Genomic DNA, 19,541 nt, shown 5'->3' on the forward strand with positions numbered 1-19,541 from the left:
AGGTGTTAGGCTGGCATGTAGGCATGTGCCCAGGAAGCGAGCATATCTTGGATCTGGTCAAATTATTTGGGTCCACAAACTCTGTAAGGCCAGTTGCATGAGGCTATCATTCTCTTTGTAGCCTTGCTGTTGCACACACTTTTAAGGAAACATTATTGCCCCAACTTGGACGTATAACTTGGGAATCTTCCATCCTTATCCCCCATCTCCAGCAAACCTCCATTACAGCTCCCAGAAAATAGACTTGGGAAACACAGAGGGGCTTAGGCAACAGTAAAAGCATCTACTCTTCAAGTAGCATTAAGACTTTAAGTATGAAAAAACCACCTGGGGGAGGGGAGGAATCAGCCCATGCACTTAAAAGAATTTATTTTGCTGTTTCCTTTCTGTGCCTTAGATCACAATATTGAATTTGCTAGCAAACTTCCTATATGGCAGGCAACATAGCATCAGATAAGTATCACAGCACAGAATTAAAAAAAAACCATTGCCTGATGCCTTGAGGATATCAAGAACAGTCACTAATCTGAATTGGGTGGGCATATGTCCTATTTTACAGTGGATTTGAAAGAATCCTCTATTTGGAGGGCTCTCTGGTCCATGTCCAGTTTAGAAAACCGTAAGACAAGAGAACTGTAAGGGCTTTGAAGTTGCCCCACAACAGTTAGCAGCTAACACCTAGATGCTGTTCACATGTACTACTGGCAAGCCAGTTGTCCCCCATCTTATATTTGTGCAGGCAGTTATGAAAATTTAGGCAAACGTGTATGCTGTTTAGGTCACACATTTCCTCTTTTTGAGCAATGCAGAGGTAGCCACCCTAGTGCTTCCACGGAGGCTAGATACAGGCTAGATACAGATGTTGGGAATAAAATCTGGTGCAAATTGTGCTACTATTCTGACCTTTGGGCTCGGAGGTCTGTGATTTCCTCTTCCACGTCCAGCAGAGCTGTTGCTTGTGCCATCACCTTCTTGCTGCAAGGCAGGGATTTCAGCTGCAGGATGAGGAGCCCAAGGCAAAACTTGGCTCCCATCTCCTCCAGTTCCCAAGTCCCTATTTGTAGACCCTGGGGACACATAAATGAAAACCATCAGAGCTCCAAGCAAAGTCACCAAATTAGGACTGAGTGAGTGTTGGAGCTTTGCAAATATATTGCAGTGGTGTACAGAAAGAAACAGGCTGATAAGACTAATGCATGAAAGAGATAAAGACAATTTAAGGTTTATTAGTCACAGAAAACAAAGCCATTCTGGGTTCAGGTTTTACCAGAGGCCGAAACAGAGGCACTTTGTAACAAGGTCGAGGTTACGTGTGCATTTTTGGATGAAAAACCCAGCACTGGAAACACAGCAAATACACAGTAAAGGGGAGTGTGAACACAGGCTAGTTTTAGTTCCAGGCTACAATCATATTGTAAGGAAAGCTCCCCAGCCCATGCCGAATCCACCCACATCCTTCCTATTAAAAAAAGAAAGAAAGAAAGAAAAGATTTTTAAAAACAGCATGCAAAACTGTATCCAACTCCTTCAAACCGCCACGACTCAGCTTTAGCAAGCAGAGCAATACTAACTCCAGCCCGGACAACTGCAAAACCTTTTATGTCTCCCCATCCTGCTGAATACTGACTGCTGAAAAAGCACCGAGGATGAAATGAAATAGTCGCAGGGTCCTCATTTGCTCCCTGCAGGACACAAAAGCCATTCTCAATTATTTCCAATGGGAGCCTCTCTATCCTGGGGCGGTGGGAATTGGACCCTGGTGCACGCAGGGAAGTGAGAAAGTGCCTGTGAACTCCCCTCTGCTTTGGCCCTCCTTGACCCTTACTAAATGCATACATCGAAGCTCTCACACAGAGGGCAGGCTCAATTGCCACGCTGCCCAGCTCCTTTGCTATCAAGCCAGCCTGACCCTGCCGCACCAACCCCTCCCTGCCAAAGCTCATTGACACCGGCTCCCATTGCCATTACTACCAACGAAGGTTTCCTTAGTAACAGCAACGAGCTGCTTCCCAAGGTGTGAGCTATGTTCCAGCATGGCTGTGTTTCCTTTCTATGCTTGTGACTCAGATTAAGGGCTTTTATTACCTAGCAAAAAAAAATGTGCGTTGTGATTGCTGGCTGGGGCAGAGGAGAGGTGTGTACGCATGTTGCAGAGAGGCATTTGGTAGCCAGGCTGCCTGTTTCGTTTGCCTCCCCCTTGCCACAGGGCCATGGATTGCAGCCAGATTGCTTTGTGCCCAGGGCTTTGAAGCAAAACGACTGCCACTTCTCAGTCAGGGGATTCCTCATCAGAGGAAGGCATGGAGGCCCCAGCATTACACCAAGTCCTGGATCAGGCTCAACCTGGATGCAAGGAGCCAGAATCCTTGGAGGAGGTGAAGTCTGGATGAAGATGGCCTCTGGTGTCAAGACCAAGCAAGTCCTAGGTCTGAGGGAAAGATGGTGGCTCAAACAGAAACTTGTCCTATCAGGAGGGCCATCCAACTGCAGGCTGGGACTCCTATGGATTTGGACATGATCCTCAAGGAGACCTCGACCCCCAGTTTTTCAAAAGCCAAGCCATTGTTATAAGAATTCTAAGGTTTCAAATATAAATTAAATGTTCATAAATGTACAAGGCAAAGACATACATAAGTATATAAACCACTTGTCTGAAATAGTACAGGAGAGCAATCCTGGAGCCATTTTGACTCTCCCAGTGAACTCAAATATTCCTCTGCAGTGAGGAAGGAAATGGGAAAAACCTTCCCTTTGTCTTTTTGCTTGCAAATCCTGTTTTAAGGGCATATTTGTGTATGAATACGTTGAGCCTGTGACCTGGATTAGGAACTAATAAAACTAATAAAGCTCAACAACTTCAATCTTAAAAAGAGGTCAACAACTTTGGACGGTCCTTTGGTTGGCCCCCACGGCCCTTTGCTTCATCAAATCTGGCCCTCTTTGAAAAAAGTTTGGACACCACTGCATAAGGGAAAAGGAGCAGGGTTTTTGTTTTGTTTTCTTATAACACCATGGAACCCCTAATTTTGAAAAAAATTGATATCTCTATGGTAGTTTTCATTATGTGGAAGGTGATGCAAATCCCCTGGGTGTGTTACGTCGAACCCCTTGTGTGCAAGGACCCCCAGTTGGGAACCACTGCTCTAGACGAAGGCAATGGATAGGAGGGTACATTTGCAGCGAAGGAATGATAACAGGGACACCTGGCTGGGCAAACTGAAAGACAACAGACATCCAGAGGACTCTGAATGCTCAAACTTGCTTCCATGTTTTCTCACCGGCATGCTAAGGATGGCTCCTATTAGTATGCTGCCCGAGATCTTGCTGATGGAATTAGCGAGGAAGAAGACTGTCAATTTATTTATACCCAGCCTCAGGGTATTACAACTGTGTGTGTAAAGCTATTGTGATGCAGAGAGCATTCAGTGTGGTGCATACATGTATAGCCTAGCTAGTAACAAGGCGGATAATGCAAAGCCGCTCTCCCCAGAGAGAACACCTGGATTATTCTGCTGCCAACCAGAGGTCAATTTTTCAAACTTGGAAGCATTTCATCTCCAAAAGAAGAAAAAACCATCAGTTCATCAATGCGTTTTCGGACTCTGCTTTCCTGATCCCTTGCATGGATCTCTAACACACTTGCCCTCCCTATTTTTAGATGAACTTTGCTCGATAATGCTTCTGCCGGCCACAGCAATATCCAAAGGTCCATTAATTAATCTATTTCTGTCTAGTTTTGTGGCTCTTGCAGAGGGCAGTTTGCCTAATAATGGAAAGGGGTTGTTTGTGAACACGTTGAAACTAAATATTAGACCTTTCTTTGTAATTATTTGTGTAGTTTTGATAGCCTGTTTAAGTAATGACTTTCTGCTTGCTCTGAATTTCTTGCCAGGGTTTCTCCTGCATATGTTCCAAGATTATTTTTTCATCTTCCACCTTTACTTTTACCCTCCCTAGAGGACACATTTTTTCACTGCAAAAATATTTATTTCTGGTACGTTATATTTGGTTTTGTGGTGTAAGCTGCTTAAAATTTCACTACTTATAAACTTCTGGACATGAAGTGGGTTTCAGGCAGTGCTCTGGGGAACACAGAGCTCTGAAGATGCTTCAGCAAGAAAAAGATGGTGGGGAAAGCCCTTATTTGGTATCAGTAGCAGGTGGTGCCTCATTGTTAGTCCCACTTGTACTGCAAGGTGTTGCTTCACTCAAAGGGGCCTAACTTTCTCCAGTAATCTCCTGCAGTGATGGAGCAGGGGAGCCCCATCTCTTCCTGGGCTTTTTCAGTAGATTCCTTTGTGTTAGAGGACAGCAGCAGAGCCAGCCCACCCATGAGGTAGGGTGAAGCAGCTGCCTCAGATGGCAGAAGCCCTTGAGGCTGTGCCCCCTGCAGGTGACCCACCTGCCTAGCCATCTCCACCACTGCTGAAGCAGTGCCACTTTGTTGTTGTTGTTGTTCAGTTGTTCAGTCATGTCCGACTCTTCGTGACCCCATGGACCAGAGCACGCCAGGCACCCCTATCCTCCACTGGCTCCCGCAGTTTGGTCAAACTCATGCCAGTCACTTCGAGAACACTGTCCAACCATCTCATCTTCTGTCGTCCCCTTCTCCTTGTGCCCTCCATCTTTCCCAACATCAGGGTCTTTTCTAGGGAGTCTTCAATTCTCATGAGGTGGCCAAAGTACTGGAACCTCAACTTCAGGACCTGTCCTTCCAGGGAGCACTCAGGGATGATTTCTTTAAGGATGGATAAGTTTGATCTTTTTGCAGTCCATGAGACTCTCAATAGTCTCCTCCAGCACCATCCCAGTGCCAATTTCCGGTCAGATCTCACAAGATCGTGCCAAAGTCTTGAGAGATCTCATGGGAACTTGGTGAGATCTCACAGGATCTTGCCAGAGATTGGCGCCACTCACAGTGCTGCTTCTCCACCAGCGGCAGGGGAAATGTAGTGGGTGATGTGGCAGCAGCCCTGGCAGTGGATGTGGTGGGATGAGTAGAGCAGCTGGCCAGTGTGGGACGGCATTCCTGTTTTGCCTCATGTGGTGAAACGGGATGTGCTACCCCTGGACAGCAAGGTGACATATTTGGGCTGGGGGGGGGGTGGCAACATCACCCAACAAAGAGGCATCTGGCTCCTGGTTCCTGACACCCACTTCCTCACAGAGTGGACTTTAGTGATAAGGGAAATACTGTGGAGATGCACTGGAAAGTATGGAGTAATGTTTTCTTTGGCATAGCATACCTGATCGCCACCAAAACAAATGCATGGTCCCTTCCAACTGTACAATTATGTGAATCTGTGAAATCAGAAATGAATGCTTATCAAATAGCCAATGTCATGAAATCTCCCTGCAAACTTAGCAAGGTGCGTGTTCAACGAATGGGTTATCTGGAGGTGCCCTAACATGCTCTCCCTCTTCTCTCACCACCCTGAAATTCAAATTGTAAGGTACTTGGGGCACATACTGTATGTTACCCTTTGCCAGTGTTATTATGTGCATTGATTCTGCCAAATTAATTAAAAAAAACACCTGTTGTTTTTCAACAACTCAGGGAAGAGCAAGGATGGTTAAATCTGTGGATTCTGGTTTCTCTTGTCTCATTTTCCCAGTCTGAATTTCTGAAATAGACAAGGGAGGAACCATGTTCTCAGGAGAGCTGGAGGAAATGTTCTCCCTTTGCCCCTCTACAAGGAACAGAAAAAGAAGCTCAGCCTGTGAACTCTGATTAAACCCCGGCACCCAAGCTTCTAGAGAGAGAAATCGGGCACCCAGGGATCAGGAGGATCCCTGTTCTCACACTAACACACAACAATAATTTACCCGAGTACAGTGGTACCTCTGGTTACAAACTAAATTCGTTCCAGAGGTCCGTTCTCAACCCGAAACTGCTCGTAACATGAGGTGCGCTTTCACTAATGGCGACTCCTGCTGCTGCCACGCTGCTGCCACACGACTTCTGCTCACATCCCGGGGCAAAGTTTGCAACCAGGAACATCTTCTTCCCAGTTAGCGGAGCTCGTAACCCGCAGCATTCGCAAGGGGTGGTGGTGGTATTAACATGAGGTTCCACTGTATGTGCATTGGCTGGAGAAATGCACTGCGAAATTTGGAGAGGTGCAAATTTTAAAGAATGGCTGTCTTTTGGTTCATGTATTCTTTTGGAAAGCACAAATTACAGTAGGTGGGTTCACATTTAAATGCAAACTAAATTGAATTCCTTCCCCCCACCCTTGCCGGGAAGAGGTAGCAAATCACAAAGTAGGAGCACTCTGGTGATCTCACTGAGCTGAAGAGTAAAACCCAGTCTCTGTTTGAAGTGAGTAGAGTGTGTTAACAGGTAATCCTCCCTCCAAGGGTCTCCAGCTGTTACACTTGAGCTATCAGGTTTATCAAAGCAATGTGGGGCCCCCAATAGAATCGCTAACCAGAGCAAGGACAATTACAATTTGGTGCTTCTCAGGTATATTATGGTTTTTATTATTATTACATTTCTGCTCGGAGGTTGTGGGTATTTTTTTAAAAGTTTATTCATATCACCAAATAATGCCCCCGTGAATCGTAAAACCACAGGAAACATTTCAGCACTGTGGCTGCCTTGAGTTTCACAGACTGATTAGTATTTTGAAGGGAGAGGTTGCCATGGTATAACGTATCCAGAAGCTTTCCCCCTTCTCTATGCTGTTGTAGAGGGCACAGGTATTGTTTCCTTCTCATGAGAACAAAATAGGAGCATAGGAAGCTTCCCTGTATGGAATATGGCTACAGACTTGGGAAGGGATGAAGAAATCCAGCCCAGCCCCCATGGAACAGATGGTTCTCAATACAGGTTTCCTAAGAAGGATGAAAGCCACTATGAGAAGAACATGCCATACTGAGCCAAGACTGCACATTCCATGAGTCAGAGACATAGAAAAGTGCCATACACAAAGTCAGACCATTGGTCCAACTAGTTCCAACATTGACAGCAGATTTCCAGGGTTTCAGGCAGGGGCCATTTCCACCCCTACTCTGAGATGTCCATGATTGAACCTGGCACTTTCTGAATGCAAAGCATATGCCCTACCACTAGGGATGTTGGAGAATTCCAATGGAAATGGGAGCAAAAATTGGCCACGTTCAGTTATTTGTCCCATGTCCAGAACAGAAATCAGTCCAGCAAATATTATTGGTATTCACTGGTTGTTGCTTTCCAACTGCAAATAATAAGTAATTGATTGCATGCTCCTGATTTGCATTGCGTTTCATTTGCACTGAAATGAATAGGGTGGGGAAAATGTTAACGATGGCGATATTATGTAACTTAAATGGATGGTGGAAATGAATAACAGTTTTTGGAGAAAGACAAGCTGCAGTAGAATGGAAACAGTGTTGCATGCAACCAACGCAGGGTGACACAGAAAGCTATGCCTTCATACGTCCCTACCTAACAACTAAGCAACCTCCCTTTCCCATTCTCTCCCTGCTGAATAATTCCCAGTTTGGTACTGCTGTACCATCTGATCTAGTGGTGTGCCAGAGTCTATTCTCCAGTTGCTTAAATGTTTTCTTTCCCTCTGCAAAATCATTTTTTGGCCCATTCTTGAGGCACTTCAGGATTTCTTTAGGATTTCAGTGGCTGTGGGGTTTTGCCTTTCCCTTATTGTTGTGAGGTAGCCTAGGGTGGTGCATTGGTCTGCTTTTTCCATTAAACATTTCTCCAGCACTCTGCAGCCTCCCTGGCTGTCCACACTTCCTGATCTGAAAAAGTCCCAGTTATTCTGTGATGCCTTCTTCTGGGCTTTGATAGAAGCATGGGCATTCAGTAAGGCTGAAGAGTGTAGACCACTGGGGAGATTATTTGTGTGGAATGAAAGGGCAATCACAGGCACCCCTCAAAAGTAAGTCCATCAAAAACCCTGCATTCCACCCATGAGAATGTCACTGAAGTTTTCTCTCCCCTTGGATAGTTCCCAAATGAAATTTATCTTCTCATTCATTGATGGGAAATTATTGGGGGGAAATGCAGATGAATTGTGAAGAGGGGAGGCACACCACTATTGTGACACAATACAGGCATCCTCCCACTTACATGGGGTTATGTTCTGCCTCCCTGCATGCATAAGTGAAAATCAGGTAAGTGGTGAGCACACTCTAAAGAGCCTCTAAATGCCCCCCATTGCTGTCCAGCTCTCTCCTGCTCTCTCTCCACACAACTCTCTCTTCAACTAGAAACTCTGGAGCTGAGTGGAGGTTGGAGGACATGTGGAAAAGTGGCTGCTGCTGCTGCACTACCACACATGTCAGCTGCTAGACAGGGAGGCTGAGCAGCCTAAATAAAGTCCCACTGTGCCTCCGGTCTGTTTGGGGCTTCATCTAGCCTCACTGAAGTCCTCTTTGGACTCTGGGAAAGGTCTCCTTGTGGGCCACGAGGACTCTTCAGCTCTCTCCCGCTTTTTCCTGGTTTAAATTTATTTATTTATTTCCCAGTGCCACATGTATATGCAGTTGCGTGCAAGTCGATTGCACAGGGGAGACACCTGTAGAGCACAGCACAGCTTAATTTAGAGGCAGGCGTCTAACTAGGAACAGGTGAATCCATTTATTCCCTGCCTGTGTCACTTCTGTATGTGTTGACTCATAAAGCCATCTGTTTGGTCTTTAGTATAATTGTTTGTCACACGAGCTTGATGTTAAAGCATCATTTTATATTGCCGAGGTAATAATTATTGTGTTTTAGACACTTCAGTCATATGTATGTCAGGGTGTGTTATACTGTCTTCTCTTTCACCTGAGGCAGCAAAATGTCTTGAGACAGCCTTATCTACCATTGAGCTATGGACCCTGCACCATAGACTCTATCATCCTCACTCAGAATGTGGGACTAAGCCAGACTATTCCAATGTAGTCTACACCGTAGGAGTGAAAAATAAGGAGCTTTATGGCCTCCACAATCTAAAGCCACCTAAAGGATGCAAAGATCCAGTTTTTCTACTTAATGCAAATCTCTAATCCTTTCAATGAATCCTGACTGTGTTATTTCCTTTAATACTACCCACAGGTTAATTATGGGCCACATTCGAGTAGGGTTTATCCTTCCTCCCCTTTCATTTCTACAAGGGGTCCTCTTGAGCTCATGTTGTGTTACAGAGCACTAGGACAGCCTTCTATATGCCATGCGATATCCAAGGTAACAATTTCATGGCTTGAGTTTGGGCAGAGATGGATGCACCGTGGCCTAGTGACATGGCTGTTATATCATGGATTGACAGAGCCAATATGCCAAGTGTGGATAAAGGCCCCACCCAGGGGCCAAACTGCACATGGTGCTGCAAGAGGTCTCCTGCATTTTGCTTTTTTAATATGTAAAAGAACCAGAAGTGTGGTGAAGTGGTTAGAGTATTAAGATAGGATCTAGGAAACCAGGGCTCAAATCCTCACTCTATCATGAAGCTTGTTTTGATGACCTTGGGCCAGTCGCTGACTCTTAGCCTAACCTACTTCACAGAGCTATTATTGTAAAGATAAATTGGAGAATTGGAGAAGAACAATGTCCACCACCATGAGTTCATTGGAGGACAGGTGTGATATAAATGTAATAATAATGACCCCCAGCATCTCCAAGTAGGAGTGGGGGAGACTCCTGGCTGAAACCCAATCTGTGTGGATAATACTGAGCTAGATGGACCAATGATCTGACTCAATATAATGCAGTTTCCCGTGTTCCCAATTTCCCTATGTGTTTCGTTTGCTAGATGATTCCCTCCACCTGTGCCGCAAAGCTCTTTCATAGGATGGAAACCATTATCCTGAAATCAAGCCTGACTTTCAAGCTCAGTATCTCATGCAACATTAAGCTACAAAGACAAAAGGCTTTGGATTGACAGACCACTAAGATCTTGTTCTCATAGGACTGGTTGGCCGCACCTAATCAACTGGAGAAACCAACTGGCAGATGAGATGGTTGGCGAATTCTCTTTGGCACCTTCCTGGTTCTGATACCCTGTAAGTTTCCCACCAAGAGCCTTGGCAACTGCATTGTTTGGGGTTCCCTGTGAACAGAGATGAATTTAATTTTTCCAACACTAGGGGCTGAGCTAAGAGGGTGCCACAAGGGGCGCCCCAACAATGACTTAGAATGGAAGGCAAGAGACAGGAGGTGTCAAATTCTGCTGTTGCCCAGGGTGCCACTGAAATTTGAAAGCCCAAAGTCTACCATCCAGACAAGCAAGAGTCATTTTCAGCATTCAAAGGCACATTCCAACTAGGCAAAAACACCTGGGATACATAATAGGGCCGGTGAGATGTCTGGCCTGGGAAGCAATGGTTGAGAACTGAGGAGTGTTCTGAGGACCAGACAGGGAATCCTGGAGGGCCCCATTTAGCCCCTGAGAGCCAGTGTGGTGTAGTGGTTAAGAGCGGTAGACTCGTTATCTGGGGAACCGGGTTCGCGTCTCCGCTCCTCCACATGCAGCTGCTGGGTGACCTTGGGCTAGTCACACTTCTCTGGAGTCTCTCAGCCCCCCTCACCTCACAGAGTGTTTGTTGTGGGGGAGGAAGGGAAAGGAGAATGTTAGCCACTTTGAGACTCCTTCGGGTAGTGAAAAGCGGGATATCAAATCCAAACTCCCCCTCTTCTTCTTCTTCTTCTTCTTCTTCTTCTTCTTCTTCTTCTTCCTGGGTCTGAAGTTCCTCATCTCCAGAATAATGGCTGGAACCAGGCTGGGTTTCTCCTTGCTGGGGGAACAATACAACCCCCCTCTCCCATTACTGTGTCATTGGCTAATTGATCCTTGCTTCTGTGGTGCAAAGGCAACTGGTATGGGCATAATTTATTTCAAGCAGGGGACCCAAATGGATTTAGGAGGATCCTTTATTAATGGACATAAATGGAGCAGGAGAGAAATACAGAGCATCGATGCTGCCTGCAACATGCAGCGGTTTCCTCTCTGCTGCATTAAGAAGCGTCAGCTGCTCTTTGAGTTGAGCGCAACCCCCGTTTCCCACAGAGATTTGTACAGAAGTGTCTGCAAAACCATCAGCAGGCACATTTTGTCCCCTACTGCCTTTCTTCTCTTTCTCTTATTGTTAAAATAGTGACAGTTTCAAATGAAATATCACAGGCATATGCAACGCCACTCGCATGTAGAGTCTTCTTTTAAGGGACCAATCCACTGAGGGTGAGCAGAAGCCAAGAAGTGTCGTGTGCCGTTTTTGAATGTCAAATGTTTTAAACCATCGCCTCTGGCACCTGTTCTGAATTACACAGAACAAACAGTTGTGGCAGGAGGGGGGGGAGACCTTATTCTTGCTTGTTTTTGCATCCTCCCCCTTTTCCTCTCTCTTTCTTGATCTCTTTCTTTCTTTCTTTCTTTCTTTCTTTCTTTCTTTGCACAATAAATGTAATGCAGCCCAGCTCTCCCTGAAGAGCAATTTGCATGGGATTACCCACAAGGTCTTGCGCCGGGGTAAGACGCTCCAACTCCTGGTGCAGATTAGACTTGACGGTGCGAAATAATGTGTCAAAGAAAGGGAGGGGAAATAAATGATAACAGCAAAAAGATAGTTACGATTTACATCACCCACTTCTGTAATCTGCCAAAATACACTCTGAAATAGACGAGGGGAGGGGGGGGAACCATGTTCTCAGGAGAGCTGGAGGAAATGTTCTCAACCCGGGCAGAAAACAAAAGAGAAAAAGGGAAAGGAAAGGAAATGGGTCCCTGAAAATTGTTACAAAGTAGAACTATATCTGGTGAGAAAATGCAAGGTATATCTCGCTTACCCCTGCCCACGCATATAAGCCTGCTCTTAGATTTGCACTCATGCAGTGACCTAAAAAGGAATCTGGCTGAACCGCCACAATGGGTTTCTTTCCCCCCCTTTCCTTTCCCTCCCACACATCCTTGTATTCCAGCCCTGGCAGATTTACACGGAACATTGCGGAGCAGAGACTCTGGTTCCGAAAATGAGTTTGGGAGTCCTCCAAAGCAGCGAGCCACTGGGGAAAGAAAACAGTGCACATCAATTCTCCACCAGGCAGGTGTCAAAAAACACAGCTGAGACAAGATTTTTGAGGACCAATTGTGGGGTGAAACCGACGCCTTCTCTTTCCTTTATGCACATACATATTAGGTTTCCTAAGTGAGACTTACGGAGGTCCACCAAAGCCTGAAACCATTCCTAGTCAGAGCAGGCAATGCTTGGCCATTTGATAGCCCCTGGCACTGGCTTATTCAAAGGGTGGAAATTGGGGGGGACTCTAGAAATTTGGGAAGACTTATTGGGAAAGAAGCCACTTTTTATTTTATTTTCCCCCAAAGGGAGTTTTGTCACTGGTCAGCAACTTGGTAGCCACAATTCCACACACCTGCTTACATGTACACACACACACACACAGAGCGAGCGAAAGACACACACACACACACACACACACACACACACACACACACACACACAGTGCTTCCTCTGAAATTACATCATAATGAAGTGTCATTGTGGAGGTATTGTTGAGGAAGGGAGAGTGGCTCCTGTAGACTTCTGCAGGGCCGGCCCATCCATGAGACAGACTGAGGAAGCCAAATCCAAGCGGCACCTCTGTGGGCACCACCTCTGTCATCGGAGAAGCAAGAAGGGGCTGCTGTGGCTTCCAGGTTCCAAAGCAAAAGGAGTCGCTTACCATTTAAAGAGTCTTTAACGATCACATCAAAAGAACAAAGCAACCATTCTCAGAATGAAGGTTTTCCCAATTAAGGTTTCCACCCACTTCTCCCCTTAGTCACTTCCATGCCTTGCAACCTGATCTCTCAACCATTGTGCTTTTTGTGTAGCCACTTTATTTTCTCTACGTGACCTTGGACTAATAAGCTGGGCACTTTCCAGCGAGAGAGAGTCTGTTAGCACTCTCTCTCTCTCCCAGTTCTTCTTCACTTTGCTGTTCACCCCCCCCCCCCCGGTTCATCCCAACTTTTGTCTTCAGAACTATGCCCCTCCGCAAACCAGTGTTCCAAATCTATACTGCTCTACTGCTCCTGGGCAGCTTCAGGATCCTGGTCAGGAGCAGGGAGAGGGGGAGGCTCCCACCATTCCTCACCAGAGCAGTACTCCTCAGCCTGGTCTTTGACAGCCTGCAAGATCTTGCCTGAACCTGGAAGCCAATGCCATGCAACCCTGGTAAACAAGACTTTGTGGCAGGGGGTGTCAAGGGGGTGGGGGTGGCCATCACATTTGCACAGGGAACACCTTCCTCTTTTGTGTCAGGTGGCAGAACAGAATGGACCACCCCTGGACTTCTGATAGGAGCTTTTTCACTCATGGGCAGATTCAGCAGAATATAATAAAGACCCAGGCATAAAAATCTGAAGAACATAACCAGAGACTATTTATTTATTTGATTCCATTTATGAACTGCTTCTGAGAAAACAAGTCCATATATAAAAAAACAACTCCACATACACAAACAGTTAAAAACAATTCCATATATAATTTCATTTATAAAAACAAGGCCAAATCCAAGACTGTGATTAAGATCTCCACTTTAGATTAAGAGCTCCATTTAAAAGATTTTGTAGAAACAAGGAAGGCCTTTCAAAGGCAATAGACAATAGAAGCAGCATCTGTCTGATATATAACAGGAGTCAGTTCCAAAGCTTGGGTGCCACCACACCAAAGGCCCTATTCCTATATAGAACTGATCTCATAATGAAATGGCATTGGCAGGAGACCCTCTCCTGCAGAACACAGTGATCAGTTAAGTGTGTAAGGGCTGAGATTGTTTTGTCAGTATCCTGGTCCCAAGTTGTATAGGGCTATGTGCACCAGTACCCAGTGATGGACCTACATTTTGGGGGCACTGAAGCTTGAACTGTTATGGGGGGGCCTTCGCAATCAGCCTCAAGGTCTGGGTAACCACGGCTATCTTCTTCAGTGGAGTTGTTCTATGACAGATCGTCATCATCAAAAACAAAACAAAAAAACTACATCTTTTGAATAAAATTGCTTTACTAGATTATCTCACATGCCAAAGTCACTGGTGTGAATAAAAATTTCCTGTGCCTTATAGTTTTATTTCCTTCGCCTTGGTAGTTTTCAAGTTATTGGGGGTGGGTGGTGAAAATTAGGATGCATGATGCATCATAGAATGATTTGAGCTATGTGACTCAAAATGGGTTTACTAGACCCAAAATTCTTAAGCAATGTGGACTAAAATCACTACCGGAGCCCTTCCAGTATTAGGGGCCCTGAAGTTTAAGCTTCATTAGCTTCATAGTAGATCTGCTCCAGTCAGTACCAACACCTTGAAGCTAGCTGGGTGGCTAATTGCTGGCTATCCTGTTTCAGGAGGTCATGAACAGGAAAGGGCTTATTGTGCTGACGCCCCACTTGCAGGGATCCAAGAGGCATCTTATCAGCCACCACAGACCCTCCAAGTACCCCCATTTTCCAGAGACAGTCACGGATTTTCAGAAGCCATCCAAGTTTCTGATTAGATCTTGGAATCTCCCACTTTTTTTTTTAGGATGTCTCTATATTCAATGGATAAATGTTGGAGGGCATGGAGTTGTGCGACCCATGAGCCAAGGAGATACACTAAGTAACTATATAGTCACACATTGGAAGTCGAACAGAATCCATTCCAAAAGTCCGTATAACTTCCAAAATGTTTGGAAACCAAAGTGCAGCTTCCGATTGGCTGCAGGAAACTCCTCCTGTCAGAGGTTCGGCTTCCAAAAATAGTTTGCAAACAGCAGAGACTTCCGGTTAGGTGCCGAGTCAATGGCGGACGGGAGTCCGACGGCTCCGTCCTCCGTTAGGCGATAGGGAGCTCCGTGCCTGCGCCACGGGTCCCTTAAAGCCACGGGAAGAGCGTCCCGTGGACCGACGGCTTCGTGGGTCCCAGACGTGCTGTCTCCGCTCCTGATTTACCCTCGTAAGGGGGAGAATCGGGCGAGCGGAGCCCCAGCACGGGACTGAAGAAGCGGCTGCCTGCGGAGGATCAAAGCAGCGATCCCGCCAGACCTGAGCACCCGGCACTTCCTACATAGAAACTTCCAAAGAAACTCTGTAAGTCAAAAATTTGGATTATTTTACAAGTTTAAAGAGCACTGCTTGCAGAGGAAACTCCAAAAGGAAGCCTGTTCCCTTTGAACTGTTTGCGCGAGCTTGGTAGCGCTAAAGGATCAAAGCCGCGGCTAACGGGAAAGTTTTGCGAACTCTGCCAAACTTTTTAAAAGTGATTTAAAAGTTGTTTAAAGTTTGTTTAAAGATCCAAAAACAGTTGATATGGCAAAAGAAGAAGCCCCTCACCCTCTGGATTAGGATTCCGGGTCAGTAGCGGGCTGGGATATATTGTTGCCATTTTTTCTTTGTTGGTGTTCCAGTGTTACAGTGACTGTTTACCAGTGGAGATACTTTGACTCTTTTACAGCCAGATACAAGCTACTTTAAAGACTTGGTGGTTACACTGCAAGTGAGAAAACAGTTACTGGCTTGGGCTATTTAAAATAGACTCTTCTTGGCTTTAAGGAATTTACAATTCTGAAAAATCTGAACTCTTTGCCTAAAAGTTGGATTAATGGACTATTGTGGACTCCTGGCTCAGCAGCCTCTTTGTTCTCAGAAAGCTAGCTGCAGGCCACCTGGTGTTTACTTTTGGGACTGTTGGTCTTCTGCTGTGAATGTCTGAGATTGTTACTATAGCAACTGGAGTGACCTTGAGATTACAGTTACAGAGCCCACAAGGAATGGAACTTAGATCTAAAGGAACTGGCTCTGAAAAAAGGAAAGGCTCTGTTTCCTTAACTCTTCAGGAACAAATGGAGAAATTGGCTGCAAGCGTGGCAGAAATTGCAGAAGGCTTGAAAAGTGTCACCGAAGGGTTGAAGCAAACACAAGAATCGGTGAATGCTATTGGTGCATCAGTGAATACAACAGTTAACTCTGCAATAGAAAAGCTCCAAGTGGATATTAAGGCCGATATTAAAGCCTCCACCCAAACGTTAGAAAAATCGATTGGCCAAATTGAGGAAAACGTAAGAAAGAACAGAGACGAAATTAATAAAATTGGGCAGGAGGTGACCACGTTAAAAAAGGACTCGGAGGAAATTAAAGTGGTCAGAGAAAAAATAAAAAAGGTGGAGGAAAAATTGGACAATTTGGATTTGGAGCAGATCGAAAATATTGGAACACGACAGAGGACTGTGGAAGAGTCTCTTGCTTTTCTGCAACTACATCAGAGAGAAGGAAACCTAAGAATAAGGGGTCTTCCAGAATTGGAGGGGGAAGACCTGAAAGCCTATATTGTGGAACTATTCTCGACTTTTTGGGAGTTAGAAGAGGTAAACGTCTCAGCACGCATAGTGAAGGCCTTCAGATTTGGACCAAGAGGTTCCAGAGGAAAGAAAAGCACTAAAACAGTCAGTGACTGTTTGATTGTGCCACACGATAGACACGACAGAGACTACTTTCTGGATTTACACTACAGAAACAACCTGGTGGTACAGCAGAATAAAGTAATTTTTTACAAGGATATCCCCAGATTCTTTTTAGATAAAAGAGCTCCCTATAACGACCTGGTGACGGAGCTAAGAAGAAGAAAAATCTCCTTCAGTTGGGAATTTCCAGAAGGCCTGGCATTCACGTTTGAAGGGAAAAAGATAAGAATAAGGTCCTTGGCGGATAAGCAAAAGTTTTTGGACAAGCATCTGGAACATTTCAAAGGAACTCCATTGGATCCAGCACAGCTTTACAAGTTTCCAGAAGTATTTCCACCACCGCCGGGACCACCAGGACCAAGCCAAGATCCAGAACAAGATAAGAAAGGACAGGCAACTGGAGGAGAGGAATAAACAAAGAAATGGCGCTCAAGTTAATGACTTGGAACGTTCGGGGATTAAATCAGAGACCAAAGAGACGCAGAGTGTTTTACAGCATAGAAAAGAAGAATTTGGATATAATATGTCTACAGGAAACCCACATAGTTCGGCGTCACAGAAGATTGCTACAGAACAAAAAATTAGGCCAAGAGTTCATATCATCGGATAAGGTCAAGAAGAGAGGAGTAGTGATTTATGCAAAGGAGAAATATAGCCCAAGACAGCTATTTAAAGATGAAGAAGGGAGATACATCGCAATTGAAATTAATGTACAAGGCGAAAAATTTTTGATTCTGGGACTTTATGCACCAAATGATGGAAAGTCGATTTTTTACAAAAAAATCCATGATTTGCTGTTGGATTATTTGGACTATAAGGTAGTTTGCCTTGGAGACTTTAATGGGGCAGTTTCCACATTAATGGACAGATCTCAAAGAACAAAATTAACAAATGATGGGAAACTCCCAAAGACTTTTTTTGAAATGGTGGACAATTTGAATTTGATAGATTCTTGGAGATTAAAAAATCCCACAGAAACAGAGGCAACGTACTTCAGCGAATCTCAGAAGTCATGGTCGAGGATAGATTATATCTGGATCTCGAATGAATTGGCTCCAAAATTACAAAAAGCAGAAATCGGTCCTAAAACGCTTTCAGACCATAATCCGGTACAGGTAAACCTAAAAATGATTTCCAAGGATTCTTTCAGGTGGAGAATGGATGATGCATTGATGAGAGATACCAAGCTAGTAGAAAGAGCGGCGAAAAAGATGAAAGAATATTTTCAAATTAATTGGAATTCAGATGTGGAGAAAAGGATTGCCTGGGATGCAAGTAAGGCGGTAATGAGAGGATTCCTCATTAGTGAAAAGGCAAAAAAGAAGAAACAACAAAGTGCAGAGATGGAGAGACTGTTGAAATTAATCAAAGAAAAGGAAAAAGAACTAAGAGGACATCCCAGATGTGTTAAAATCCAAAAAGAAATCAAATACTTGCAATCCCAATACGCGAATATCATGAATCAAGATATCGAATGGAAAGTGAAAATGATGAAACAAAGAACATTTGAATCTGCAAATAAATGTGGAAAACTACTAGCTTGGCAATTAAAGAAAAGACAAAAGGCAAATGTCATCAGTAAATTGGTAGTAAATGGAAAAAATGTAGAGAAACCGGAGGAAATCAGATGGTGCTTTCAGAGATTCTATAAACAACTGTACAAGGAGGAGAAGATAGATGAAGTAGAGATAGACCGATTTCTGGAGAAGAACGGATTGCAAAAGGTCCCAGAGGAAAAACTAACAATTCTCAACCACCCAATAACGACACAAGAAATAGAAGATGCAATAAACAACATGCAACTGGGGAAGGCTCCAGGACCGGATGGATTAACAGCAAAATATTACAAGATATTGAAAGACTGGCTATCACAGCCGTTAAGAGAAATTTGCAATAGAATACTAGAAGGAGATAGGGCACCAGAGACGTGGAAAGAAGCCTTTATCACACTGATCTTAAAACCAGATACTGATAAGACTCTAATGAAAAACTATCGTCCAATATCCCTTTTGAATGTGGATTATAAAATCTTTGCAAATGTTTTGGCTACAAGGTTGAAAAGAGTGTTGAAAGATCATATACATAGAGACCAAGCAGGTTTCTTGCCAGGAAGGCAAATAAGTAATAATACGAGAATCATTGTGGACATTTTAGAAAAATTGGAGAGAGACATAAACACAGATGCAGCACTATTGTTTGTTGACGCAGAGAAAGCTTTTGACAAAGTATCCTGGACATTTATGAAAAAGAATTTGGAAAAGATGGGAGTTGGAGAAAAATTCTTAAATGGCATTAAGGCCATTTACACAGAACAAAGAGCAAAAGTTATTGTAAACAGTGTGATATCGGAGGAGATTGAAGTAGAGAAAGGAACAAGACAAGGGTGCCCTATCTCCCCTTTACTTTTTATTACGGTCCTGGAAGTCCTTCTGAATATGATTCGGAAAGATAAACAGACAAAAGGAATTAAAGTGGGAGAGAAGGAATACAAATTACGTGCCTTCGCGGACGATTTGATGCTATCCCTGCAAGAACCAGAAGGCAGTGTCCCCAGAGCCTTGGAATTAATTGAACAATTCGGACTTGTAGCTGGCTTTAAATTAAATAAGCAGAAAACCAAAGTTTTAGGTAAAAATCTGAGTGCAGAACAGATCCAAAGAATTCAAGAAGCCACAGGCCTCAACTTTGTCAAATCTGTAAAATACCTAGGTATCAATCTCACAAATAAGAACTTGAACCTGTATAAGGATAATTATGAAAAATTGTGGATGGAGATAAAAAAAGATATGGAGATCTGGACAAGACTTAAACTGTCGTTAATGGGAAGAATAGCAGTGGTTAAAATGAATGTCCTACCAAGGATGCTGTTCTTATTCCAAGCCATACCAATTTTGGACAAACTAGACTGTTTTAAAAAATGGCAAAAGGACCTATCGAAATTTATATGGCAGGGCAAAAAGCCAAGAATAAAATTCAAGATTTTAACAGACTCTAAAGACAGAGGAGGCTTTGCCCTGCCGGACTTAAGGCTTTATTTTGAAGCTGCGGCCTTTTGCTGGTTAAAGGATTGGTTTAAACTAGAGAACGTTGATGTGTTGGACTTGGAGGGACATGATAATATGTTTG

General features: G+C 44.3%; 1 protein-coding gene across 1 annotated transcript in view; it reads right to left on the reverse strand.

Annotated features, from left to right (window-relative positions):
* The window catches only part of LOC117056935 (cytosolic carboxypeptidase 4-like), a 189,573-nt gene that overhangs the window by 123,384 nt on the left and 46,648 nt on the right, over positions 1 to 19,541 (reverse strand). Inside the window, exon 4 of the mRNA XM_033167634.1 lies at positions 904 to 1,067. Coding sequence (XP_033023525.1) covers positions 904 to 1,067 — 164 coding nt within the window. The remainder of the gene's footprint in view (positions 1 to 903; positions 1,068 to 19,541) is intronic.

The sequence above is a fragment of the Lacerta agilis genome, chromosome 13 (genome assembly GCF_009819535.1).
Source record: "Lacerta agilis isolate rLacAgi1 chromosome 13, rLacAgi1.pri, whole genome shotgun sequence".
Taxonomy (NCBI): domain Eukaryota; kingdom Metazoa; phylum Chordata; class Lepidosauria; order Squamata; family Lacertidae; genus Lacerta; species Lacerta agilis.